Raw genomic sequence first — 27504 nt, 5'->3', positions numbered from 1 at the left:
CTCACATTCCTGTGGCACTCAGCGTGTACATATGCCCCACAAAAAAAGGAAAATCTTAGCACTCCGGGTTGGTATGCTGATCTTCAGAAAAGCTGGTACTTCCATGTAGCTGCAGGCTTGATTAATTTGAAGAAATGATACTCTCTGGATAATGAATGTGAGGCATATTTAAAACTTATTTTTCAGGGCAAAGGACATTGTATGTCCAATGCTAGTTAAAAATAAAATTATTCCCCATAAGGACTACTAATAAGCAACCAGTAGCAAAATATAGCTGGGGTGTGGAGCTCTCCCTGTTTTCTGGGGTCTGCCCAGAATTATACCCCGCATATGAGTGGGCTTAGCCCAAAGAGTTATCTTTGTTAATGAACAAAAAGCAGGTTTCATTCAAGAGGTTTAGTAGACTACTATTTGAGGACACAGCCTGCTTGAGAGTCATCCTTGTCTAAAAGCATACGGCTTTGTCTCCCGAGACAAGAAATGTGTGTCATGCAAGACAAAAACTGTTCTCCCTATGAATGTTCATTATTTTTCACAAATAAAAACAAAAACAAACATGCTACCTTACAATAAAAACGTGCAAACCCCTATTAGTGACTGAAAATCAATTCAATCAGATTTCTTCATGTCAGTATTATTTACACTGCACAATACATTGCAGCAAAGGGTACACATTGTTTACAAAAGCAAATACAGTAATAGTTCGACGTTGCTGCTAATGACACATAAATAACAGCTCCCTGCTTAGCATTTCTTAAGCTGCTGCTGTGCCGTGTTCAGTGTCATGGCAAACAAACATGACCAGCCATGAGATGAGACCTTTGTACTCTAAAGACTGTGCTCAGGTGAGAAGACAGAGCCAAAGGGAGCCACAAAAAGTTCAGCCTGTACCCCCATTCTGCAGCGAGGGCGGCCGGCCTGGGTGGGTTTTGGGAAGAATGGCAGCAGGTGGCCTGCTCAAGGCCCCCAGCCACGCCACACAACAGGTGGGGTCCCAGAGCTTGGCGGCACCCTCGGGGCTCTCACACCCCATCTTTTCGGGGTGAAAATCCCCCAAACGACGGACGATGGCTCTCGGGACAGGGCAGGCTTCCCGGGACGGCTTACAACAGGGCCGAGCTCGACCTCGCCGCCCCGGCTCGGCGGAGCGACCACCGAGCCCGAGAGCCCCACCTGGGGGCACCGGGGCAGCCCCGGGAGCCCCACCGGGACCCCACCGCGGGGGAACCGGGCACAAAGCGCCCCCCTCGGCCCGCCCCGTCCCGCCCCGTCCCGCCCCGGCGCTCCGCCTCCCGGAGCCAGCAACTTCCCCGTGGCCGAGGCGGGCGCGGAGCCCCCCAGCAGCCCGGATGGGAGGCGGAGGCGCCCGGGGGGATGCGGCGGAGCGGCAGCGGGCCGGCGGCAGGCGCAGGGCCGGCTAGAGCGGGAGCGCCCAGCCGCCGCCGCCAGGCGCCCCCAGTCCGCCGGGCGCCCCCGCGCCCCCTTCGCCGCCGGGGCTCGGCCGCGGCCTGTTCCGGGCGGCGGCGCTGCTGAGCCCGCGGTACCCCCCATCGCCGCCTCCTCCTCCTCCTCCTCGTCGCCCCGGCCCGCAGCGCCAGGCCGCGGCCGGCCCTCCCTCCTCCTCCTCCTCCTCCTCCTTCTCCTCCTCCCCTCCCTCCTTCCCCGCCGCCTTGCCGGCGGAGAGGGGCGCGATGGCGTCCTACGTGGATAACAGCTTCCGCCAGGCGGTGATGAAGAACCCGGCGGAGCGCAGCCCCCAGGTAGGCGGCACCGGGACCCCGCGAGGGAAGGGAAGCGGGGGGCACCGGCTCGCCCATGGGGAGGCAGGGACGGGGCGGCCACAACCGGCAACTTTCCTCCTTCCTCCCCTTTCGCCCCGGGGGGGTCGCGCCGGCTGGTCCCGGCCAGCAGCGGGGGCGCACCGGGGGTCGCGGAGGTCCCGAAGCCACTGGAGGCCGGGGCCGTGCCCGCGGGGCGCGGCGGGGTGAGCGGCGCCCCGGGCGGTCACCGCCCGCTGCCCGCGGCTCAGGAGCTTTTCGCCGCGCCTCCCGGCTGGCCCTGCGGGGGGCTGCGCTGCCGTCGGCCCCGTTTTCCAGGGGCTTCCCCCTTGTGCCCTGGGAGCTCGGCGTGCTCCGGGTTTTTAGGAAGAGATGTTTTTGCAGAGTATTTTGGCACGGCGCTGATTGGCCGGTGGCGCTTTCAAATTGGGGGCAAAGAGGAAACCTTGACTTTCGGGCTGCACCCAGAAGTCATTCCTCCTACTAGGGAGACGTCATTGTGGTAATGTTATTTTTATCCTCGTGGAATACGTGTGAGAAAATAAAAGCTCCCATGGAAAAACACACTGGCTGCATAGGCATCATACTTAGCATGCCTCCTTTACAAACCTTCCGGTCCCCCCCCCATATTATTTTTTTTTAAGCTTCTGGAATGTGTTTTTGTGGTGCTAAAGTTGTTTCTTTGTCCTTGTTTGACCTTTCCCAATGTCTGTTCCCGAGTGTTGGAGCCTGTCCTTCAGCGCCTTGTGGAAGCTGGAGGAGGCCGAGCGCCCTGTCCTGGGGAGGACGCGGTTGGCGAAGCCGTGGCAAGAGCCCTCGTGCTGGGAGAAGCACGCATCCCAGCACGGGGAGCCCTGGTGGCCGTGCCCGACCTGGGCAGACGGCTGTCGAGGGATGGCCGGCTGTCTGCGGGGAGTGACACCGGCAGTTGCTCAGGAACCAGTCAGTCAGGTCGTGGGGCCACCAGGCTGGGCTCGGGAGCCGAAACTTCCCCGTGACAGCTGTGTAGGTCCGCGCCAGGTGAAGCGAGCTGGCCAACTTGTGTCCCTGCCAGACGGCCCTTCTCTCTGCAAGGGGTAACCAAAAAAAAAAAAGGGAGTAAGAAGTGACGCAGTGAAAAAAAAGTCAGCTTGAACGCAGGGACAAAGCTGGTGTGAAGGGCACAGAACAGAGAGCTAAATCGGGAACACTGGGGCTGCATTAATGCACCAAAACTTCAAAAATCAGCAGACTGAAAGCCTGCTGTGGCAGTCACCACAGGAAAAGAAACCCACCCTGAAATCCACGGAGCTGACGCTGGCCGAAATAAGCCGCAAATACGACCAGATTGGTGGGAAATGTAACGTATCATTAGCGCCGGGAATGCTTGAAGCCGGTGATCAGGCGTGCCCTCCTGTCACTGCTGGTGGGAGCAGAGCTGCCAGAGGAGCAGTCCCCCTGCCCTCTCTGAGTGGCTCGTCCCGAGCCATGCTATGGACGAGTTTTCTAGTGTTTGCTTTCCACTCTGGAAGTTGTCTCAGTTTTATCTTAGTGGTATTGGAATTTGAAAGATACGTAGCTATGTGTGATAGCTCTGTAATGCAGTTATCAACCAAAAAAAAAAATAATATGTTTTATATAAAGACACAGACCTTGTTTTTCCATCCTCCCCGAAAGCAACTTTTAACCATCCTAGTTTCCTTTCCCTGTGTTTCCTTTCCTTACTATTGCAACCCTGTAAAGGTAGTTACTTATTTCTGGCTTTTGTAAACTCGTTAGGTGAAGTCATTTAGAATCAGCAGAGGGTTGGAAAGAGAATATGTATATTTATCATACTCTTGTCAGTACAGGAAATAACACAAGAGGAGCATTAGCATATTTACTGCTTACTTGCATTAACAAACTCAGTGGGGCTCAGCTTCTCCCAGATGAGGGAGGTGTAAACTTGTGTTTGACATTACTACTTTGCCCTGGATTGTCACGGCGCAAATTGAGTGAAGTGACTTCACTGCAGGCTCAGATGAGAGGAGTGACAGCAACATAGGAAGCTCTTAGGCACGTGTACAGTGCCGATGTCTGTTAGCTCTGATATAAATCGTTGGGGGAAGCAAACTTAGCTTGCTTGAACGTTTGTAGTGCAAAAGTCTCTTGGTAACTTTGGACAGGACTGATCTTTTGGGGAAGGTAAACTATTCTGTGACTGCTTTGGGAAACTTAGTGTCATACCTCTTCCATGTGTCCTTGTTTAAATTTTTTTCTGAGTTTTGTGAATTACTGCTCAACACTCCGTTGGCCCCAAACTAAAAAATAATAATAATAATAAAATATACATAACCTGTACTAGAGCATGTCTGTTGTGTAACAGCTCTTCTCTTTAATTGCTTTATTAAACTATTCATTTTCTCTTTAAAGACTTGAACTGGGAAGTTAATTTAACTACTTTGGGAAATCTGACTTCTAAATGTTCTTAATTTACAAATGGTTTTATTCCCTTAAGCTGTGAGTAATAGCAATCTACTTTTTTTTCCTCTAAATGTCATCTTGTATGAAATTTTATAGCTTTAAGTCTTACCAAAACCATTTCTTGCCAGCTTCATAGACCACCTTAGAGAGCATGATGTTTTTTTTTCTGGGGTAGTTTAATCAAATAAAATAAATGCGGCTGGTTTTGTTTTCCAATAAGAGAACACGAGCCGTAATCTCCCTCTTTATCCGAACAGCTCATTTGCATGGCATGGTATGTGACTGGCTGGGTACTTCAGAAACTCCACATACTAGCTCACTGTGTTCATGCCGCGGGAAGAATTTTTAACGTATGCCTTAAATATGTTGGGTGCCGAAGGTTTTCTTCTGGAAACAGCCACCTCAGCACGGCAGTGGCTGAGGAGTCGCAGCATCAGCGGGCACCTAGCAGGAGAGGGGAGCGCTGTGCCGCTCCCCTTGGTTGGGTGCTGGTGTGTCACTGCAAGGCCCGAGACATCTAAACAGGATGCTACTGCTGGGCAGATATTCCCTTCTTGAGTACTTGAGAGGAACAATGGTTTAATTATAGGATGTACCTATGCTTTTTCCAAATAAACTTTCAGCTTGTTCTCCAGTTGTGTTATTTTTAACTCGTAGCCGCTGATAGTGCGATTGTGTGCAAGCTGAAGATAAGCCAGAAATGAGCGTTTCCTTCTTGCTACAGTGATCTCTTAGCAAATAAATAGGAGGCCCCTTAGTTTAATGGCTGTAGAGAAGTGTTTCACATGTGAGTCCAGTGTAAGGGTTTGTCGTGTGTGTGTGTGTGTAACTAATAAAGTAGAAGTAGTTGTTAACACCCCCAGAAAATGAAGATCCAGCGTCTGATGAACCAATGCTGTCATCTGGAGTCTCTTGGGCCGTAGGTGGGGCAGATGGGTGCAGGCAAGGTGAATGAAGTTACGGTAGATGTGTAACTCTGCCATGGAGGTTTTCCTTGCCCAGTTTCAGCATTTAACTGGGAGAATAAAAAAACAAAGTAACTATTGTGGAAAAAGTGAGACCTGTACGTGACAAAGCAAGTAATGTGTGTGTTTAGCACGGAAATAGCTGCAGAATGTATCTCTGAAGTAAGGATACATTTTTTTGCTCTTAATGTTTACTCTTGAGCTAGTGTTGGTAGGCAGCATAACTTCATGTTCAACAAACCAAGCTGTAGAGTAGGCTGCTTTGTGCCGATAACCCAATCTGAGAACCCTTGCGTGGCTCGGATTCTTTCTTGCGACCTCTCATCGCAGTCTGTCAAAAAAAGTTCAGGAATGTCTGATTCAAAGCTTCCACCATAAATTTTCATGTGCTTCCTCAGACCCAGGACTTGCGCTTTAACAAGCTGCTCGGTGTTTTGCTTCTTCTGAAAGAAAACAGGTTTGTTTCCAAGCTTTTCTGAAGGAGGGTGCGTTTTCCCATAGCCCTTCACATCTCTGTTGATAAGGGCTTTTGAGAATGGTGAGAACATAGAGGAGTGAAGTTGTTGCTTTTCTTTTTTGTTTTTGCATTACTCCTCCCCTGTAACAGGGCGAGTGCTCAGTGCATTTGCAGGTTTCCCTGTCCTGTAGGAGTGAGTTTCACCGATGCTTGTAAACAGCCGGGTGTGACGAGGGAGCCTCCACCTATAGAGCAGAAATAGCTGGTTCGAAGCCTTATCCTCAACACGTGCCTGCTTTCTCATTGCATCAGGAGGTTGCAGCTGGGTTAGCTGTACAAATCCAAGCTAATTGGAAACTCGGTAACTTGGAGACTGCCGGTTTAACCGTAGCAGCGATAAGCTCTGTGTAATTTCCTACTTCATTAATCGCCTGTTTGATAGAGCTTGCTTTTGAACCCCGCACTGCTGTGGCTGCAGGAGCATCTGGAGCTGCTTGGGGCTGGTCCTGTCCCTGTGAGTTGCAGCCCCGTCCTCACCCACCCACACCCTGCCTTTCTTGCGGTCTGTGCAGCTCCGCCGCACCGAGTCGGAGGCAAAGCCGTCAGCTGAACCGCTGAGGCAAAAAGGACTTGTAGTTCTTGCTTGCCGTGGGAGCAGAGCTAGAGCAGTAAGCGGTGCACAAGCGTTCCCCCTGAAGTCACGTTTCCCCTTCGCCGGGAGGCACGCTGTTCGCTGTGCTCTCAGGGCGTTCGTGGAGAGCACTTCGCACCCTGGGGGAGAGCTGAGGGGAGGAGAAAAAGGTTTAAACATAATCACAGAAGATGCTCCTTTTTTTTTTTTTTTTTTTTTTTTTTTTTTTTTTTTATACCAAGTGCAGGAGAGGTTAGACAAGTTTTTGTGGAAGGAGTTATTGTTTTTCAAATTCCAAGCCTTTAAAAGTCTGCATGCTTATGCAAATTATTGAGTGGTAGCTCTGATTCATTCTGCTGAATTACTGGTTCGTTTTTGATAGCTTTTTTCCTAAATCAAGATGCTGCCACTTGATCTGTTAGCACATTTTGAGAATAACCATATGTATACCGAACAGACATTGCAAGAAATTTGACTTCCTTATTGAGGGCTTTTTGTACCCTCATGAGAAAATATATTTTGGCTTGTGTTTTGGGAACTTTCCCACAGTAGGAGATCTAATTTTTGCAAGGTATTGTTTGGGAATTGAAAAGGAGCGCTGTCAGAAAGATAGCTCCACAAAGAGCCTTTGTGAAGGGCGGCCCAGCCTGCGCGCGCTGTTTGCTGCAGCCGGTGTGGCAGATTTAATTTGCTGGATATATTTTGCATGAAAGGATGTATTTTAGTAAGTCTCGAAATGGAAGTGGCGTTCCAGTTTGCTTGTTTTGAACTTCGTGAAGTTCAGAAGAGAGGAAGCCTGCTGCAGCGCTTCCCTTACAGCTTTGTTTCGGGGCTGAAACTAGCTGTTTGTTCTCCGTGCAGCTCTGTTCTGCACACATATCTGTGGATGGATTTCTTTATGCGTCTCTGTATTGTCTGACCTGAATAAAAGTGATTTATATCCCAATTTTAGCAGTCCCAGAGAATTCTGGCGAACAATGCTGGCCAGTACGTATATCATTACCTGATTAAAATAATGGAGGAAAAGGGTGAAGCTGAAATATTTTAAGTGTTTTTGGGGGTAAAAAACATCTTTACTTTTAGTCACCGATAAAAACGAAGATGTTTTGCTATCCAAAAAAATACTAATACAGCAAAATTTCCCCATTTTTGTCTTAGTTGCAGGTACACATATAAACCCTTAAAAGGACACAAAGAAAATCTGCTATCAGTGTGAATTACCTGGGAAAAGGGATTAAGTTTCCTGGAAGACATGTTGGCCAAGCATATCTGTTGCCTGTCTTTACTGGGCTGTTTGTTTTTGTTTGCTTGTTTGTGAGTGTCTTAAAGCTAAAATGAACTTGGCTTAATAAGTGAAAATGCTTATTTAATAATTATTTCTGGCTTGCAAAAGGGGAGGTGCATCCTGCTCTCCTTGGGATGATGCTCTTAAATTTTGGATTTTTCTTGTTGGTTTGTAACTGCAGTTATGCTTTTTTTTTTTTTTTTTAGGGTACTTTTGTCTCCCATCTGTCTTACTTTTTCTGCAGTTGGAGGGGGAAATAGCAGTACAGTATTTTCTGTTTGAAATTAGTCGTTCTTGTCATATTAACCAAAAAATAAATACAAACTTAGTGGGATGAGATAGGATGTTACGCAAATGTGGTCTGTAAGCAGCTGATGGAAAAATAAGGCTGTACCACCAATACAGCTGGAAGAAGCTTCTGCTTGAGATTTGGCTTGTTTAAACAGAAGGCTAAATCTTTTATGGCTCATTGTATTTTTCTAGCAGCAAGGCTTTTTTAAGAGCTTTGTTTCCCATGCTGATGTCTTCTGCTGCCTCGTTTGTGCTGATCCAACTGTTTGTGAGGCTACAGCATAAACAGGATAAGTGATACAATCCTGTTAGCTGAACAAAAGAATATGACTTTTGAGAGGTAGGGTGTGAGGTTTCTTCTTTCTGAAATCTGGGTGGTGCAATGGTCTCCTTTAGATTATGCCTCCAAATGGCAGTCTTGGCACAACTGAAAGCGCGAAGACTTGTTGTATAAGGTGGAGAATAAATGCTTACATTGTGCATAGGATTCTCTGAACAGCCTGACCTCTACAGAGAGCGTGTGGTGCTGCGTTATCAAACGCTTTCTAGCAGTATAAAAAAATAAATGGATGGGACGTTACGAGAGTATTTACTCTTGATGTGTTTTCTAACATGAGAATGTTTTAACCGATGATGCATATGTGCAAGATACTTCTTGAGAGAGGGGTCTTCAATTTTTGTTTGTTGTGCTAGGGATTAACATCAGAGGAAACTTTTGTAATAACTCTCTATTTCTAGTTTCTTTTTCCCCATTAAAATACAGCAACGGCAAGATAACTGGGTAGCAACACTATCTTTGCGTGCACTGAGCTGGGCGGGTAAGAGATGCTAACGCCTGATACGTTTCTATGTGCTCAATATTGACTCTTGTCTGTATTTGCGTTGCTTTGTTGTGCGGGGTCTGAGAAATGGATGCTTGTGTGCTTTCTTCTTAAGGTACACAAAGATGTAAAGGGAAACTTAATTTTGTAGGTATGCAGGTTAAGAAGCGTGCACGCCTTTTCCATTTATCTGTTGGGACGTATCTACAATACGTACTCTACAATGTTTTTGTTTCGATTTTGAGGTGAGTGCTTTATCTTGTTAGGAAACCTTCCCTTCACCTGAGCAGAAGACTTTGTTAAAATACTTGACCAAGCTGAACTCATAGCACGTTGCAGTCATGTATGTAGCCAGCACGACCTTGACTGGCTGCGTGGATTTTGGCTTTGTCAAAAGAAGTATCAGAATACACAGCATACACGGCAGTGAGTATTTAAGTGTGCTTTGAATGGATAGAGCGTGCCTTGGCCGTGCAATATTACAGATTTCCTTGTACGTGGGGATCAGAAGTGTCCTCCCTGGTCTGTGCAGGCAAGCCACTGCCTCAGGCACGGTGCCCGATGGCTGGCTGTGTGCTGTTGCTGGCTTGCTGTGAAGGTGGCGTGGCTACGGTGATGAAGAAGCAGCAATTGTGTTTATATATCCATGTGTTTATATAGCCATGTCAATAGTTTGAAGTCCTGGCATTTTGCTGTATTGATTTATGGCGGCACTGAGCGTAGAGATAGCTCTGGTCTTTCCAAGTTAGCAACTACAAAATCAGACTCTGGTTTAAAAGGTGTTAAGATGTGGTTGTATCATCAAGAAGGAGCGTGGCATGCAGAGCAGGCGAGATGGTATTGTTGAGGTATTACTGGATTCTATGGCAGTTGATTAAAAAGTGTTATTAAAAGAAAAGACAGACACCTCCATAGGCCAAACTCCAAAATTTCTGGCTGTGAGATTTACAGAGCTGTACTGAAGGGAGCGATGAGAGCGATGCGGCTGCCTGGTGCTGCTGAAGCAGGACGTGTGGCCGAGATGCTTCATGCTGCTGGGCTTGCTGTTGGAGCCCTAACAAGATGCTGAAAGCTGCAGAGATGCCATCCGTCAGTCTTGATGCAAGTTGTGATTTCCTGTTGAAGGCAGTTAACGATTGGCTGCTTCCCAGTGAAAGCAGTAAATGGCCCATTGATTGAAATTACATTAGTACTATGCCTTTGTAAAATATTAATTTAGCTTGTGGATAAAATGCGTGTTGGTTTATTGCATCGCTTCCTTTCTGGCTGTAGTCTCAAAGGAGTAAGTAGCAAATGCATCTTAAAAAAGGGGAGGTATGGCTCGTGGAGGATGCTGTGTGAAACAAGAAATAAGATCTTGCACTGGTGCGCTATGAGTGCTGGTTACACGGCCTGATTTATTAAACTCTTTTTTATTGGTGCAGTAGCTAAGTAATTTCTGGAATATATTGCCTGCTACAGAGGTAGCGAGCAGACAGCAAGCACTCCGAGTAAAGCAGCTTTCGCTCTGAGTTATGGAAAGGCAATTGTGAGGGTCTTGGTTTGAGTAGCACTTCACGCTCTCTGCCGATCTGTTGTATATGCTTCTAGATGGTGCCCCGAGTGCTGGGGGCCTGTGATGAGTCCATTAGACAAAGCACCCAGAAATCCTGCCTGAGAGCTGCCCGGAGGGGTCTCCTCTAAGACTGAGCATTTCTGTGCAACACAGGTGTGGAAACACGAGGCTCTGTGAGCCGCATGCTGACCAAGACCAGGCACTTGTAGGAAGGAGAGTAATTGTGTTTCCAGCCTTGTCATGGCTTCTCTGTGCCTGCTGGAAGCTGCTAATTAGGGCTGGTGCCTTGTTTTAATACGTGATGATTTAGTGGGAAGACGCCAGCTCCTTGGTCACAGGCCACCAAATGACTATCAGATGGCAACACAATTCAAGACTAGCTATTAAAAATGATTTGAGGTAACAACGTCAAGGAAAGAATAATTGGTGCAGAGGTTTTCAGAGGTGGAGGAGAGGAGTTTATTGCGTCTCTGCTGTATCTGAGGCAGCCATCTATTTTACTGACACAAGCTCTTATTTTACTAGACAGGGTGTTGATGGATAGTGGGTCTCCACTACTCCTAAATCCTCTTGGAGAAGCTGGTAGGGCTTTTATTTAGGGTGACTTTTAGAAGAATCTCTCCTCAGCTGTTGAAAAATATGTAGACAACCGGATACTTCTGGAGAACGGTTATGTACGTGATGTGGTGCACAAACACTTTGTTAGCTTTATAAAGCAGTTGTAAGGAACTGGAGCAGAGAAACCTGAGCTTTGCTGTAGCGTGTTATTAGTCCGTACGGGGAGATGGTGTATTTCTGGGTGCCCAGGTGAAACATCAATCCTTTTTTCATTTCTCCCTTCTCTCACTCTTTGCACCTAGCACTGCACTATGGTTTTATCTCTGTCCTGTTAATATGATGTCTTGTAGTTTCTTCTTTTCTAAACCTGGGTTGGTATTTTTTGCTTTTGTGCATTAAGGTATTCACCTCAGGTATTTTTCTAAGGAAGAGAAGAACACTTAAAAATGTGTATTAATTTCAGAGTGGGAAGTAAATTCCTCTTAATTTGCAAAATACAATGCAATGTACATTACAGAAATTATTGTTGACTTGTAGAAGAAAAAGTAGAATTACAGTATGTCCTCGTTTGAGTTGGCATATGCCAAACCTTTAACTTCATTGGGTTGACAAAATAATGTGGCTGTTTAAGGTCTAACTTTCTTATGTGAATGGATATTCTATGTGTGTGTAAAAATGCAGACAAAATAATGGACTTTTCATACCGTCTGTCTTAGCTGGACAGTAAGTGAACGTGTGGCTGTGACGAAAGTAGCACAGTTCGTAGTGACACAACCTAAATAAATCCAGTCAGGATTTCTATTGACATTGGCCCACGTTTCAGCATAGGAGTTACCTTACACGTCTCTTGAACAAAGGAGGTTTGTTTGAAGCAGGTGTTCTAATGGTTACCCTGGCCTTTACAAATAGTTTTTCGGTGAAGTATTACTTCAGTTGACTGTGGGTAACTTCATAAGGCATCTTGGCTTGTTGCACGTATTTTCTCAAAAGGGCCATCGTGGCCACAGCTTCGTGATGCTTACTCCCTCTTACATGGCTGTTTATTTTTAGAAGGTGCTTGTCTCAATTTGTCAGCCACATGCTGGCCCGTCACCTCGGCTGTTAGACAGCTGCTAAAATGCAGTTCCCAGGACGACTTTGTAAACCTCGCATAACGAATGAATACCTACCCCGATTGTTCCAGGGTAGTCTTATTTTCACTAGGAAATATGCAGCTTGAGCTCGCCAGCTCTGCCAAACCCATGAAATGGTAGAAAAAAATAGTCTTATTAAATAGTGCGACTATACGGCAGCACATTAAACCCAATTAACGTGTTGGAATGGGTGTGAAGGTATCTGGTGAGTTGCCTGAGCATGCTGACAGACTTGGATTTTATGTATTAACAGCAGTGAAATAGGCTTCTAAATCAGTTTGTTATGAATAGAGCTAGGGGAGGTGGTGAAGAAGTAGCAGTGGCAGTGCCTGGGCTGGTAAGACACGACTACTTACACGCTGCATTGCTTTAGGAAACTGCTGTCAGCCTTTTAAAGGAAAAATGAAAATCCTACTTTGTACAAGTGACATCTGATCTCTTCCTTGATTTCTTTCCTGTTTCTTCTATTTATAGATGTCTTGTTTTGGATTTATCTGAAAGCCAGGGTCAGGAAGTACATTCCTTCAAAAATGCTACTTGTTGTGGGTTTCTGGCATGTCCTCTCCCCTCTCCTTCCCAAAAGGAACTGTGCAGAAAGTATTTTTCCACAACGAAGCATGGATCCTCAGCTCTGCAGACTTCAGGCTTTGTTGACTGTGGCATATGCTGCTTCACCTCCAGACCCAGAGCTGTCTTGTCTTTTAATCATCCCTTGACGTCCACATCAGTTGTACAACTGATTAAAATGCAAAAGACACTAACTGCTTTATTGGAAAGTGTTACTGCTTTGAGCAGTGTCCACACGTGGGTTGGGATGTGGGGGCAGAGGAACATGGGCTGTATCATATTTAGTAGGGCTAATTTCCCGTGTGGATTTTCAGATGACTAATGGCTTTATTTTAGAGTGGGAAAAAAATAATAAATATGTATGCGCACACCTGGGGGAAATGCTCAACCTATGCTTCCACCAGGTGTTTAGGGGCATGGTCTTGGTGCCAACATCACTTTGTCTCTCTTGTCTTGAAGGAGAGGAGAATAAAAAGCCCAAGGTCATGAAATTCACGAAGCCTTTTGCTAATTCTGGTGTAGGAAGAGGTTTTTCCCCAACTTGGAAACAAAAGGCAATTTCTTCAACTGGCCTTCTGAGAGAGTGTGGCAATTCTGAGGGCAGCAAAGATGTGGGATAGGAGTTCAATGAATGCTTTTGATGAAATAACTGCTTTTGTGGTGGCTGGGGTTCAGCGCAAGGTCTTAAATTCTGGCCTGATTTCTCACAAGCAGCACTGCTTAGTCACTCACGTTTGAGCTGTCCTGTTTATGCAGGAAAGTGACTGAACTTGTCTGCTCCTGGCGTGACTGCTTACAGCAAGCAGGACCTTAAAGTACTCTTGAGGAATAGGTATTGCAATAAGGAATTTAAAAGTAAGCTATAATTGAAAACAACATTACAGTCTTTAACTAAAGGATTCTGCCACCAAGTCTTCCTGTGATGGTTGCTTTTTTCTTTTTCATTTAAACCTGTGTACTTGCTGAGACTGCTGATGACCAACAACTTCTTCTTTTTGTCATACCCATGACTGTGTTATATTGAATTATTTGTACCCTGTAATGACTGTTTGATCGCTTGACTTTGTTTTGTTTTCTACTTCCATATGCAGTAAGCTCTTTGAAATCAGAGCTGTCAACAATAGCTGAAGGTCTTTGTTCACTTCAGGTTCCCGTATCTGGCCGTTGTATAACTTTGTATAACGGACCTGATTTGTGTTTAGTACTTTGTGTTTACTTTTAGAGAGACTTTGCAATCTGTTGCCTTGAACAGGTTTCAAGAAAACAAATTGTGAGTTTAATTGTCACCGCTTAACAACCTCATTCACAGTGTGCGGTGCCATTTGAAAGAGGTTTTTTTGTTTTCAGACAGCTTTGCGTGTCTGAAACTTTTCTTAGCTGCTAATTCTAAGTACTGGCCAGACTGACTTGAATTTTTTCAAAAAGGTGTTACAGCATTTGTTAAGAAACAATTATGAGCAAAATTTTATACATTCTAACCTTTTTTGTTGCCATGTTGGTTGTGATTTCAATTTTAATACTGTATTTGAATAAAAGGTGAGATAAAAAACAAGTGTCCTTCAGCTATGAACCCCAGTGCTCAGAAGGCTTATGGCTGGTCCTGTTCCTGTTTTCTTGGGCAAAAGTTCCCGTGCAATCTGCAGAGGGAGAGTACCCTGTGTGTTTTCACAAATTTACTTCTTATTTCCCGTTCTTAAATTTTCACTACAGCAACTAAGCTGCTTTCATGTTTGTCTTGTATTCCTAATTGCCAGCCCTGTAAAATAATAGGGGACAACACTTAAGGCCAAAAGAAAAATATATCTTACTATCCTGTGCCTTATTTTCCAGCTGTAAAAGGTAGAAGGCTGGTAAGTATCTTTTCAGGTGCTCTGATGTCTGTTGAAAGTTGGCTTTGCAAACTCTGGAGTCAGGGTGCCTGTAGGAATGAGCAATTCTGTATTTAAAGAGTAGAACTGGTAGCTGTAGAGTAAGGTAAGACGCCATGCGTTGGGTGTCCATGACTTTGTTTCATAGTTTTTTGTCTGAATGCTCTCTAAAATGTCAGAAGGAGCACTTAACTTTTAAGACGGATGTGTTTATATTTTTTTTTTCGGAAGATGATGACAAAGAAGTGACAAAGCAGTCACAAAAACAAGACCTAGCTGTTCTGTAGGCGAGCTATCACTGCATCCAGTGATAGACCATTGAATGTGTTGACCACAACGGTGTTCGGCAATGACCTGCTGAGGCATTTCAGCAAATCCAGGTGTAACAGTATGGCCTGTGAGATATCTGCATTGCAGCTGGTTTGGTGGAAGGATGCGAATAGCCTCCTTAGAGCACACCTGCAAAACTCGGTGATGCTGCAGTCATGAGTCATTGAGAAAGTTTTAGTTGGGAGCCTACTACTAAGGGAAATACATTCATGTAGCGTAGCTTTTCAAATAGATTCTGAGTTAATTCACTCATGAATTCTTTAAGAACATTAAAAGAAAATTTCTAGGGAATTAATTCACCATTTCAGTTTACTGCTTCTCAGAAGATCTGTGACGAACTTGATTTTACCTCTAATTTATTTAAAAAATAAAGTGAGACCACCTGCTGGCCAGAAGATTGTCTTTCTATGCAAGACAGATACAGAAAATGGGGTGAGAAGCTTCCAGGTAGGGGCTAAAATAGTGACCTGATAAAAAGCCAGGTACAGACAAAATGCTGTACTATTAAAAGCATTACCCACATAGCGAGTCTTACGTGTGTGCGTGTCAGCTTGCATACTATCATCACCTAATTCTGTTTCCTGGATAAGCAGGAGGCTTTTTTCCATTCTCTAATTGAGAATCTCCAGGTTAGTACCAACTGGGAGTTTGTCTGCTCTTTCTGCTGTTTGCTCTCTGTTCTTCTCATTCCCTTCAGCCATCGGCTTTTCTTTCTGGGGATCTTTATTTCCCCTTTGTGCTGCCAGGATTCAGCTTTCTAAAATTCTGAAACTATTCACTTTGGTAATGAACAATGCAAGAAAAAATGCTTCAGGGATAAGTAGGAATTCAGTCTGTCATAATCACTAAATTGTACTTGCTGCTTATGGAGATTCCATTCCCAGCCTCAAAAAATGCTTCTCTTATAAATCCCATATAGTGTCAAAATCTGAAGGATGATGGTGATTGCACTGACATCTATTTGTATGATGAATTCTTTTTAAAGAAAAAAAAACACACGAGTTATTTTTCTGGCTTGTTACTTAGGAAGTCTCTGTTCAATCAGTAGTCTGTGGCTTGCATTTGCTTTTTATTTAAAAAAATAAAGTTCCCAGTAATAAAAACATGATACTGAAATGACACACATTAGAAATGTTTTCTGACTGCTTATATTAAAAAAAAAAAATAGAAAATCTACTCAAACATCTGCTTGCACTTGTATAAAATCAAGAAAATGTACTTGCTGTCCTGTATGGTATGTGTGGTTTCTTAGTTTTTTCTTTTTTTTTGTGCATTAAGAATAAATGAATTATTGCAATTGAAACTTAGCTACGCTTAGATGTCATTGATTGGTAGTACAAAGTGTTTGAAACAGGAATATGCTTTAAATGTTCAGTTGTGGAACATTTGTTATTTTCTTACAATGATGTCTTTTTCTAGTTAGTTACATTTGCTTTTAAGATAGATATAACGCTTCATAATTATCCTCAATTTCAACAAATAGCGTGTTCTTTAAGGAAATGAAACAAAACTTCTCCACGTTGTTTAGGACTGTAAAATACTATAAATGAGTGTAATAAAGACATACTTCTCAAACTGGTATTTCATATTTGGGATGAAGAATTGAATAAGGGCAGCAGTTTTATCAGTCTTTCCTCTGTTTTATTAGGGATGCAATCTATAAAATCTGCTGGCAAGGAAGTAAATTCTTCAAACATTTGATGCCTGCTTTAAAAACATACTTTGTGTGCAAAGTTAAGTACGAATATATATATATATATTGTGTGGAAATAATTAGTTGGCTTTCTGTGCAGTTTTGAGAACGAAGCTTTTTCTCATGCTTTTTCTGTTAGTTGCTTCTCGTTTGGCACTTGACACAGTAGTGGTGGGAAGAATTGTGGATCTGGATCCTAAGAAATGTTTTTATATTGAGTGTAAGGTTGGAGTGAGGGTAAAAAGGTATTTTTATATAAGAAAGCAAATATTTTAGTGGTAAACTGCGTTGTTCTCTGTTGTCATTACTGCTGGAAGAACGGGCAGAGCACTCGAGTGCTCTTTCTTCCAGCCAATTTGACTTCTTGTAAATGAACCCTCTGGGGTGTATTTCTGTGTCCAGCTCCTGCAAGCATCACTGGAAGTTGCTTCTACTGCCAATGATCGCAATCTGGAAGGAAGGCTTTTTGTTGTTTCTGCCTTACAACTGCACTGCTCTTCTGTAATTGTAACCCTGTGGACAGTTGAAGGACATTGCCTGTTTAACAAGGCGTATCTTCAGGCTTTTCTCTTTTCTGTTGATTGGACTCGAGGAGGCTGCTACTTGTGGGGACTTGCTAACAACAGTACACCCATGTAAATGAGGGGAGTTATTAAAGTTGATTCTGAATCACCACAGTCTCTTTATCTGACCTCTGTCTTTTTGCCACCCATGTGCCCATACTTTTAACACTCCCATGAGAAAATAATGTTGTGTGTTCTTTAGTTCAAGGATGGCAAAAGCTGGTTCTGATGCCCTGCAGCGTAGCTCGCTAGGTCCTCAGTAGCTAGGGCAGTAACACCATGTGCATACGGGGTTCTTGGGTTTCCATGGTTAGCCCAGAAAAATACTCTGAATTGTGAGGATGAGAGAAAAGCTTTCACCAATCAAACTTCGTAGCACCAACAATGATTATTAATGAAATTTTCTTTGCAGTTGGTTAGAAATGAGTGGACTTTTGTTGGAGAGCCTGCTATGGTTTTGGGTGACTTTGACCCTCTTTCTTACTTAACCCTGTTTGTGTGCAAAAGAAATGTAATGGCAAACTTGACAGTGTGCATTGGATTGCATCTTGTGAGCAGGTGCAAATATTTGAGAACTATACAGGTAATAATTGCTCTTGCAGAACTTGGAAATAGTAGCTGTAAGTGTGATTTTAAAATGAATATTCTCTAGCCTACAAGTCCAGACCTGGACAAACCTTTCTTAAGGTTGCAGAAGATGCTAAATAATGAAGTGTAATGAGGTTCGTCAGAAGTAATCAGCAGCCAAGTAGATACTGTGTATGACTATTTTAACATGTAGGTGAACGTTAGCCACTTTACAAGAACCATGTCTTTCTAAGAGCTTGGTGGTTTTTGAAGGCTAAACCCTGAACGAATAGTGTAGGAAAAAGAATAAAATATAAAAGCATAGTAGGTCAGAGTACGTGACGTACATTTCCAGGTAGCTGCTTCTTCCCCCCCTGTTAACTGTCTCCTCCAGCGACTTGTTATTTGATTTGTAGTTCTTTAAAAAGCCATATTGTTTCATTTACCGTAGTGGCAGAAGAAAATAACTTTCAGAGAAAGGTTAAATAAGGAGAGTGTGGTGGACTTTGAGGTCGTAGCGGCTGAGCCCAATTTTTGCTTAAACACATCTGACTTGAGTTGTAAGATAACCTAATTAATTCTAACTTACCGAAGAAGGTATGCGAATATCTTATTGCAAGGGTGAAGGGCTTCTCCAATATGACCAGCTTTTTTTTACTTACTTCTGTTCCCTTCTACCCATATTTGTGGCTTGCATTCAAATCTAGGTAGAAGCGTGCTTTAAATGCACTCAGATTCTAGCAGCTCCTTGATCTAAATAAAACGTATCTGCAAAGCTGTTCCTACACTGACTTAAGACAATACAGTGCCATAATAAATTGCATGCAGTGCTACAGCTGCAGGAGATTTTTATATTTGGACTGGGATTCTCTCAAGAAAGTAATGTCTGTGATGTTTTCCTGTACAGCAGTACCGGTGTAACTGATGCTCTGATCAGTTTTTCCACCAGCAAAAAATGCTTTTGATCATTTTATATCACCAAATACTCATTTTGTGCTGAGAAGCGACACATGCGGTACTAGCAGAGCAGCTTTTGCAGATGTCTCCCCTACTGTCAGCTAGGTTTGAGTGCCTTCGTAGGCTGTTCTTTTTATAAAACTGTCTGGAGAGAGAGTGTAGGAGTGCTAATAGCAGCTTTCATTTTCATGAAATTTAGTGAAGTGTTTGCAGTCTCCTTGATATTTCCCTGTACAAGTATTACTTCACAAATGAATTAAATGACTGTTAAGCTATCTGATCTGCAGGTGTTCCTGCATTTTTGGACATCTGTGATGTTGATGGATGTGTCTCATCTCACTCTGCTTCTATTTATAAAAAGAACCAAGAGAAGCTGGAAACAGTCCTCCGTCCTCTTCCAATAAATTACAAAAATATGGTACAACTTGTTAGAAAGCCCTGTTTGAGAGCAAAAAGGGGGAGCAAAGAATGCTGAGATGATGAATATTGCCATATGAAACGGGAAACCTCTAGGCAGGCTGACTTGAAAGTAGGTTTGGACTACTGACTGTATTTCATGTTTCAGGAGGATGTGCAGGGGCACAGAATGATTAGGTGTTTTGTAATATTATTTCCAATCTTACTAGTCTGACATGTCATACAAAGGGAAAGTACTACTAGCGTAAAGAGGGGGAAAATTGCAGGTTGCATAGATTCACCATTGTATAGCTATTTGATGTGTGTAAGCAAAATTTTCCTGTGGGAAGACTGAATATAGTTCTAGTGGAATGAGTAACAAAAACAACCTTTCAGTAGTTTTCTGCTTGGCTACGAAGCGGTGCTTTTATAGGGGGAGTAACCTGGGGAGGTGGCCTAACTTACTGTCCCTCTTTCTTTGACAATATGATGTCTTTAAATACAGATCTGTTGCTTTAAGTTCTTGTTGCTTGAAAAATTGATTGTGACAATTTGAAGTTGAAAGCTACCCTGCTAACATAAACTGGGAAAGAGCTTCAAATGTCTGGAGAAGCATACTTACGTGAAATGTCTGCATTTTTCCTTCTTTACTTAAAAACAGGCAAACCAGAAGGAAACTGAAGGAAGTTATCCAGGCTGGTGCTGGTGAGCACACCAATGCCAGCATTGGCATATAGAAGAGTTCAGAACAGAAGCAACATTTAAAAATAATACATGAAATAAAACTTAGCTTGCAAGCAAGAAGGAAGAAAGTAAATAAGACTTTAATGTTTTAAAAGTTTTCCTTCTTCATTTCTGGTGTGAAACTACTGGAGACAGACATTGTATTTTGGTAATCTGAAAACAGAGCTGTTGCCATCGTAGCTAAACAGTAATTTTAGAGACAGTACTGGTTGGGTAAACTGTAGAGGCAAAAAATAGACCGCCAGTAGTCTAAGACTGACTTGTTTTTCATGGCTGCATTGTTGCTCATAGGAAGATTCATAATTTAATTCAACCTTGCTCTGTAAACAATGGAAAAAGTTATTTTTTTTTTTCTATTTGCTGAGTCTTTTTATATCCTCTGAGAACTGGCATGCCAAACCTGACAGTAAAACTGACTCTTTTTTACATGTCGGCTTGTTATTTTCACATCTGAAGTTAAGGAGCAACTTCTTTAAGTAGTCATAACCTAGATTTACCAGACTTAGAAGTGACTCATTTTAGCACTTCTGACAGCCTGCATTTAACAGCACGTGTCATGCGTAGCAAAGAGACAGCAGCAAGTAGATGAGTGGTCCGTCAGCAGCTGCCAAGAGTGTACACTGGATTTAAGCCATAGCTATTAATCAGTTCTGCTATGAACAGGAATAAAATGTATCAAAAGCCTTTAGGGCATTGGGAGGGGAAATTCCTTCACTCTACAAACAGGAAAATACACTTTATATAGTCATGCAGGGTCTTCTTAAGTTGCCTGAGCTAGGAGAGTTGCCTTTAAACTGTTTTGCTTGAGCAGAATTCATTTTTTGCAAGCGTGCTAATAAAAGGCATCTCTGAACACTCCGCTGAGGCTATCAGACACTGATCAGCTTTTAAGTGGCTGCAAAGCTTTTGTCTATTAAATTATCCACATATAAGTGTGTTTTCACAGAATGGAGAAAAGAGGACACGAACCAGAATTGGTTCTGATGCTTCTGTCAGGTCTTGCTGTTTCACTTTCCCTGTGTTCCTGCCTGAAATCTTTTTTGAGGGCCACGAAGATATGACTGTCATATATCTAAGTTATAAACCGTACAACATCAAAAATGACTGAGACGCCCTTTACTTGTGTGCCGTTTCTAACAAAACGTAAGTTGTGCTGAGTTGAAGGTAAAAATCCAGAAACTGGTATATTTGTGGAACTTGAAGGGAATCTTTCTTTTGGATTTATATAAGCTACTCATGCTGCTTAGCTTCTTCAGCTGTAAAGAGATGTATCCAGCAAAACCCCCACAGTGAGTCACAAACACTCTTCTCTCAGGAAACTTTGAATGTTCCACTTCAGGAAATGCAGTATAAATAACCTTCTGTGAGAAGACCAAAAATTATTTAGTTTTTCAAATTTAAATAGTAAAAATTGGGTTAGAGATACTTTCAAGGCCAAGAATTAATCAAGTGTGAGCCAGTAGTAGTTGTGCTGGCTTTGAGAGTTTTTTTTTTCCTTTTTTTTTTTTTTTAATCACTATATCACTAATGCTAAAGCCGTTGCGGAGACTGGGGATGGGTACAGTTAAAATGAGTGTTTAATTTAATTCACTTGTCAAAAATTTTGAAGTAGGGGGTTGGAACAGGAGATAGGGCTATTAAAAATAGATGGCTTAATACGCGCCATTGTTTTCATGTATACTTGTACCATGTAAAAGGTGGATTTTTCTTATAAAGCTGTTCTTTTTATGCTGAAAATTAAAGCTACTCCTAGGTCATGTAAGGAATGGCTGCCTGTCCATAGTCAAAATGTCACTTCTGTTGCATAGTGATTTTAAAATAAAAACCTCAGAATCTGCTAATGAAGGTTATAACTCTGGAAAAATACCTGTTCTGCTATGGTGTGTAGCTGTTGAATCACATGTACTTGAATATTTGCTAAAGTGCTACAAGGAGTATTATTATTTTGCACAGGATAAACCTTTACATTTCCGAATACATTTTGCAGGATACTGATACTTCTGTTTACTTCCTTAAACTTGTTCTAAAATGTGTCCTCAGTATGAAAATAAATCTTATTACAGGTATATGCATATTTCTGTCAACTTGAAAGGGAACAAGTCGGTTTCCCAGTTACTACTGTAGTAACTTAAAAGATCCTTACAAAGAAGTAATTTATCTCCAGTTTGTGAAGATAACTGGACATATTTGATGAGATTTGTTGTTCTGTGTTGTCATAGCCTCAGGATTTCTGATGCTGCATGGAAGCAGAGTTTATTCTTTATTATACTGGGAGAGACAAATGACTTGGATGCAGTGAAATTAGAAGGAAAATGCCATACCTTCAATTAGATGTAGCTTCGTTAAATGTCCACAGAGGTAAATTTCTACTTTCAGGCTGAGGACGGGAGAGTTCACCAGGTAAGAAGCTAGGAAAAGGGATCTTGGAGCTAGTGGAAAAGCTAAACCTGTTTTTGCAAGAAGAGGCAACAGTTAGTGAATGGAACCACAGCTTTATTTGGAAATAGCTAGGAGTGGTAGAAAACTAACTGATTTCAGAGTAATAGCCTTTTAGGCATTCTCAACCTTCTTTTACCGATTCCTTGTTTTGCTGCAACAGTGTCTGGAGGGGAATCTTAATGAAGGAGAATCTTAAATTAGTACCAAAGTGTGCAGCGAGGAATGTTGCTGGTATCTCTTTTTAGTCCTGACCCTCCTCATGTTTTTCACATTCTGTTTAGCAATTATGCTGTCAAGGATGCTAGCTGATTGACAGCTATACTTTGCATATTGGACAAGTGAATGACTGGAACAAAACAGCCTTTGTGGCTTTGAAAGAGGCCTGCATTGTGTTGGGTGGAATATATGCAATTTTATGCTGTTATTTAAAATGCAGGATTCAATTGAAAGAAGTAATGCCAGTGCACTTACGTAGCAAATAAAAGGGAAGTAAACATAATAAAATAAGTATGCAGATATGATCTTGTGTCTTTGTGCCTGCCAAGTTCAAAGGCATAGCACTGTCCTTGTTGATAGCGACCTGATGATGAAGGCCTTTCTTATGGTAACTTCCATATATTTGGTAGTTTTAGGAGGCTTGGCTGAAGTTTCTGTACTTCAGAACGAAGTCTCAATTGAGACTGTTCATTGAATGTGCTTCTCCTTTCCATCCATCTCCCGGGTGCAGAGCTTCCTAAGGTGAACTGCCTAAGTGCTCAGAGTGCATGGGCTGGAAGCAGAGCTCTTGAAAGGCCTATGGCAGTCCCTACCATAAAGGCTGTGCTGTGTCCCAAAAAGTGCATTTCTGATGTGCAAGATACTGATATTTATTTCTGAACCCCTTTGTGAGAAATATTTTAAATGTATCACAGTATATAAAACAGGCCCCCTGACAATTTCTCTATATACATTTCAAGTTGACTGGACACCTTTACCGGCCAATTCCTTTGAAAGGAGATGAGGTTTTCTTGTAATCACTTGTAATAAGGATTCTTGCACTCTTCAGTGTGATTGCACCAATCTATTAAGCTCAGTGTTCTTAAGGAAAAAGACTGTGAGCAGTTTTTATAATGTAATTAAATAAGAGCTAAAAAGATAATCCTCTTAAGTCCTGATTGTTTTAGCTTTTGCAATCTTACTATTTTAGTTAAGAGACTTCTGTAATGCTTCGACTTCATGGTATCTGCATTGCTTGCTTGGATCCTTTTCAACAGTAAACTTGTAGTTCTGAGTACCTAAATTATAAATTCTTGGTTGGTACCTGCCATCTATCACCCTAATCTCTGATTTTCTCTCTTCACAAAAACTGCCAAATACTGTATATTGAGGAGAGTGTTTTACCTCTGATTCTGTAGTCCATTGTGGATACTTTGGGCCATGACCTGCAAGAATTTATGGTAAGGTGCTTTAAGGCCTGTAGCATGATTTAATGGCCTTACATCATATAAAATGATGTAAAAACAAAGAGTTGTATCAAAAGAGAAAGTGAGATCTTACCCCAACCAAAATATTTAAGCTATTCATGTTGTCTGAGAGAACTTGGAGTTTGCCTTGTACATCTAAAGGTCGTCAGTCAAATGTCCAACTTCATGGCTATTCCTTGTCGTGAAAATATTTTCACATCACTGTGATGCCTGAAATTGTGACAGTATTTGCATATTTTCATGGAGTTCTAAACAAAAATGCATCCTGTTGATTGTGTAAATATATCTAATGGATATCTACTTCAAAAAAAAAGGCAGTTTTCTTGAAGATAAGTTTTTTTTTGGAAACAAAGATCTGTCTTTCAAGGAGGAGGACTCATTTTTTCTTTCTGTTTAATCAAAGGTTGCTGGAAGGCTGAGTGTGGTGACGTTAGTCAGGATAAACACGTAGTTGTAAAGAAGTGTTAGAAACTCTCTGGTATCTCAAAGAATAGAAAAACTGTTGGTATATGATACAGACTAGTGAGGACGAGGAAACAAACAGTTCTGGCAATATATTTCAGTATATCAAGGCCTCACTGGCGAAGTAGGTGAGTTCATGACACGTGTGCAGTAAGAGTATGCACAGAAATCGAATTTCTATGGAGCAAAACAAAAGACCACTGAATCTCATCTCACCTAAATACGTTGCTGCCAATGACAGTTCTGCTGATCTGTAACCCTTTGTAATGGTGGTCTTCAAGGGTTTGTCTAGCTGTTACCACCATTTCACTTCTCACCATCTCATCAGGACCTCTTACGTGCTTGGACTCTAACTTATATTTGCTGTGACCTAGTTGATAGTCCTTGTAAGGTGTCCCCAGGTTCCTTCTTTTGGGCTTGAAGTTAAAGGAGGTAAATATGGGAAAGATTAATTTTTGGATGCTTAGCTTTTAAAACATTTGTTTTAACTTGGGTGGGGAGGAAGGGGGGAAGGAAAGGTGGTTATGATGACTTGCAAATAATTCCAGGCCTTGAGTTCAGAAAATCCTAGGGAGGGGAGTGGTGGAAACCAAGGTGTTTGTGGTATTGATGAGAAAGGGGAGGAATACAGAATGGAATCAGAATATTCAGAAAACATGTTTCTAATAATGAGATACTATACTGAGGAAGTTTCCTGGGGAAGGTCATCAGAAACCACACTGAGTCACTTACGACTTGGTTGCACAAAGTAGCTGAGGATATATTTATTGTAGAGGAGATTTGTGTGCATGAACTAGCAGGAGATGTGCCCGTTGATTTGGTAGTAATCTTTTTGGCTCTTCGTTCCTCTGATTCAGTGTTACAGCACAGCTGCTGTGTGGGACTAGCTACTGTGCATGACTGCTGCAGTATTTATGAAGTGCAAATGAATGGGAGTCTTCTTTGTTTGCAGCAAGGCAGGTTAGAGATAATAAATGATAATTGTTTGGTAATGAGAGAGATGTCACTTTGCAAATGAGCTTAAACTACGGTTCTCTTTTAAGCAATTGCAGTCTTTTGTTTGCTATAGCAAATGACAACTTTTACATAACAGAAAAAGATGGTGTGCAGAAATTATCCTAACACCGAATAAATCTGTTAAAGTATGATCTCATTCGGTTTCTTAAGGCAGCTTTGTCCTTACCTAAAGCAGCAGCGAAGAAGTTTAGAAGTATGATACTAGACCCCTGTCTACCCTGAACATGCTGTGCCATATTTTGCTCTCCCCCTGAGCCTCTCGAAGCTTTTGCCTGCTGTAGGACTTGCTGTTTTCAAATAAGCCAAACCAAAACAGTTGGTGCCTTTCAGATTTTAGTGAAACTTGGAAAAAATGGGATAATGTGTTTGTTAGAACTGCTAATGCTGGGTAGTGGGATTCGCCACTCCATAGCTATGCAAAGGGTAAACAAAATACTCTTACTGCCACTGCTTTTAGAGCTCTGGATGCACTGTGAATGCTACTTAATGCTGAAAAATGAATTTAATACAGGAAATCCTGTTTGGGTGCCACTGGGAGGATGACAAAGGAATGCGTTTCAGAAATGGACTTATTTGGTAGAGCCAACAGCTGGTTTTGAGCCCCGCTGGCAGGCGTTTTGATAGCTCTGACTGTCTGGGTTTTTCTTGTTAATGTTGTGGCTGTGATTTTCCTGTTACCTTTTATTTTTTTTTGTAGTGCTTTTCCTTCTGAATGCCATTTTTGATCAGTACCCAGTGGCACAATTATGTAATTACCCCCCTGCAATCCAGATCACAGACTCCTGTGAAATGAAAATGTCATCTTACAATTTTGCGTTGCTGTTTTCCTTTCTTTTCTCATGCCAGTGTGCGACTGTTGTGTGTGTTAATTGGGGCGTGTGAAGGAAACATATGGGGAAGGCCAAGGTTCTGTTGGAATGGTGCTGGAGTACTGCATGTCTGATGTATGTGTCTGAAAAGGGCGACCCAGAAGGCATTTGGGGAGCTACCTGAATGATTTGAGCTGTTGGAGACTTGGATTTGGGGTAAAAGCAAAGATTTGGGGATTTTGCTTCCCTTTCCACAAACTTCTGCTTTTGTGGGGAGATAACTGATTAGCAGAAGCCAGTGGTCTCCTTGGTTGTAGTGCCACTAGATTACAAGATGGACATAAGAAATTCAGAATCTAAATAATTAAAAAAAAAAAAAAGTGTTGTGGTCAGTGCTTGAGGGAGGGGACTGTTGGGGTCTGAGCAGTTCCTACTGCTTGAAATCATAAACTGGCTACAATTCTGAAAATAAGTGGGTATAACATAGGTGTGCTGCTGTGGGTGCTAGATGTGTTCTGCTGCGCAGGGGCAGTCAGGCTCCCAGTTCTGCACTCCCTGGTAAGCAACATGCTGTGGGTTCCAGCTCTTGCTACTTCTGGAATGTCTTGAGGCATTTGGCATGACTTGGTTGCAGTCCAGCTTTATGCCACAGAAGTGTTTAATGGAGATGGATGGCTGTACTTGGTGTGTGTTATCTTGATGTTCTCTAAAGAATCTCATAAACCAGCAAGGTTTGTATTAGCTGGGGTCTGGATTTAGTGACTGACTCTGAATTATACTCCTAAACTCGCTTTGGATTGATGGACTCAGTGCTTGCAACAACACAGAGCTTTCATTAGCAGCGTAGTATTTTAAATATAACTTTGTTTAGCTACACTAGCTCTTCTAAGTTTATTGTGTGCCTGCTCTCACTTGTAAGTGCAGAACTATGAATTTGCAGCTCCATCTTCCCTCCTCCCTTCTTTGAAAGGAATCTGTTTATAATTCAACAAAGCAAATAACCTGCCAGCGTATTTTTTTTTGAGCTGTACAACTGCTGTGAAGCATGAAAACTGAAGAGTTGAGTAAATATTCAGAGTTGCTGTTCTACTAACTTTGGTTCTGCCCTTCTCATTCACTACTTATGAATGAGGGGAGTAAATTGAACTTTTCATTTGTAATAAATACATTCAATAGGGAAAAATAAAGGGTATATCAATAACTTTTCATCCTCAAAGAAATTTTTAGGGTTTTGCTTTCTTACTGACTTCGGTGAGTTCCTTGAATGCTGAACTGCACTGCAGTTGTTAGTGAAGGAACCCTATTTCCACTGTCACCTCAAGTGCTGGTCAGGATTCAGCTAAGGATAGGAGCTGTGTTTTGTTCCTGCATGAACAAATGTTGCTAAGTAATGCTTGAACTAAAGTTTGTGAAGAACTTGATATTAAATACTATTCTTCTGCATCTCTGTTCAGAAAGTTGATTGTGGGCAGCTTAATTTTTTTCCTCAGTAGTGGAGGCCTGCATACTTAGCTTTTTTTTTTTTTTTTTTTAACATAGCAGAGTATCTTCAGGAATATGTGTATATTAAGCTAGGATACATGGGTTTAATAAAACCATAACCATTTCTGTATTCTTCTGACTTACCTTAAATAAGCCCAGTGCTGGTGGGAGGAGGAGAGAGAGAGGAGAAAGTTTTTTTTTTTTTTTTTTTTTTTTTTTTTTTTTTTTTTT

General features: G+C 42.3%; 1 protein-coding gene across 7 annotated transcripts in view; it reads left to right on the top strand.

Annotated features, from left to right (window-relative positions):
- The first annotated feature begins 1303 nt into the window (after positions 1–1303).
- Positions 1304–27504, top strand: part of RAPGEF2 (Rap guanine nucleotide exchange factor 2) — a 183648-nt gene continuing 157447 nt past the window's right edge. For 4 of the 7 annotated variants that reach the window (XM_035323560.1, XM_035323556.1, XM_035323553.1 and 1 more), the window contains exon 1: positions 1304–1760. In XM_035323560.1, coding sequence (XP_035179451.1) covers positions 1692–1760 — 69 coding nt within the window. In that variant the 5' untranslated portion in view covers positions 1304–1691. The remainder of the gene's footprint in view (positions 1761–27504) is intronic. The other 3 variants (XM_035323554.1, XM_035323559.1, XM_035323558.1) reach the window with 2 other exon arrangements.

Source organism: Oxyura jamaicensis, chromosome 4 (genome assembly GCF_011077185.1).
Source record: "Oxyura jamaicensis isolate SHBP4307 breed ruddy duck chromosome 4, BPBGC_Ojam_1.0, whole genome shotgun sequence".
Taxonomy (NCBI): domain Eukaryota; kingdom Metazoa; phylum Chordata; class Aves; order Anseriformes; family Anatidae; genus Oxyura; species Oxyura jamaicensis.
This window is presented reverse-complemented; position numbering and strand designations above follow the sequence as displayed.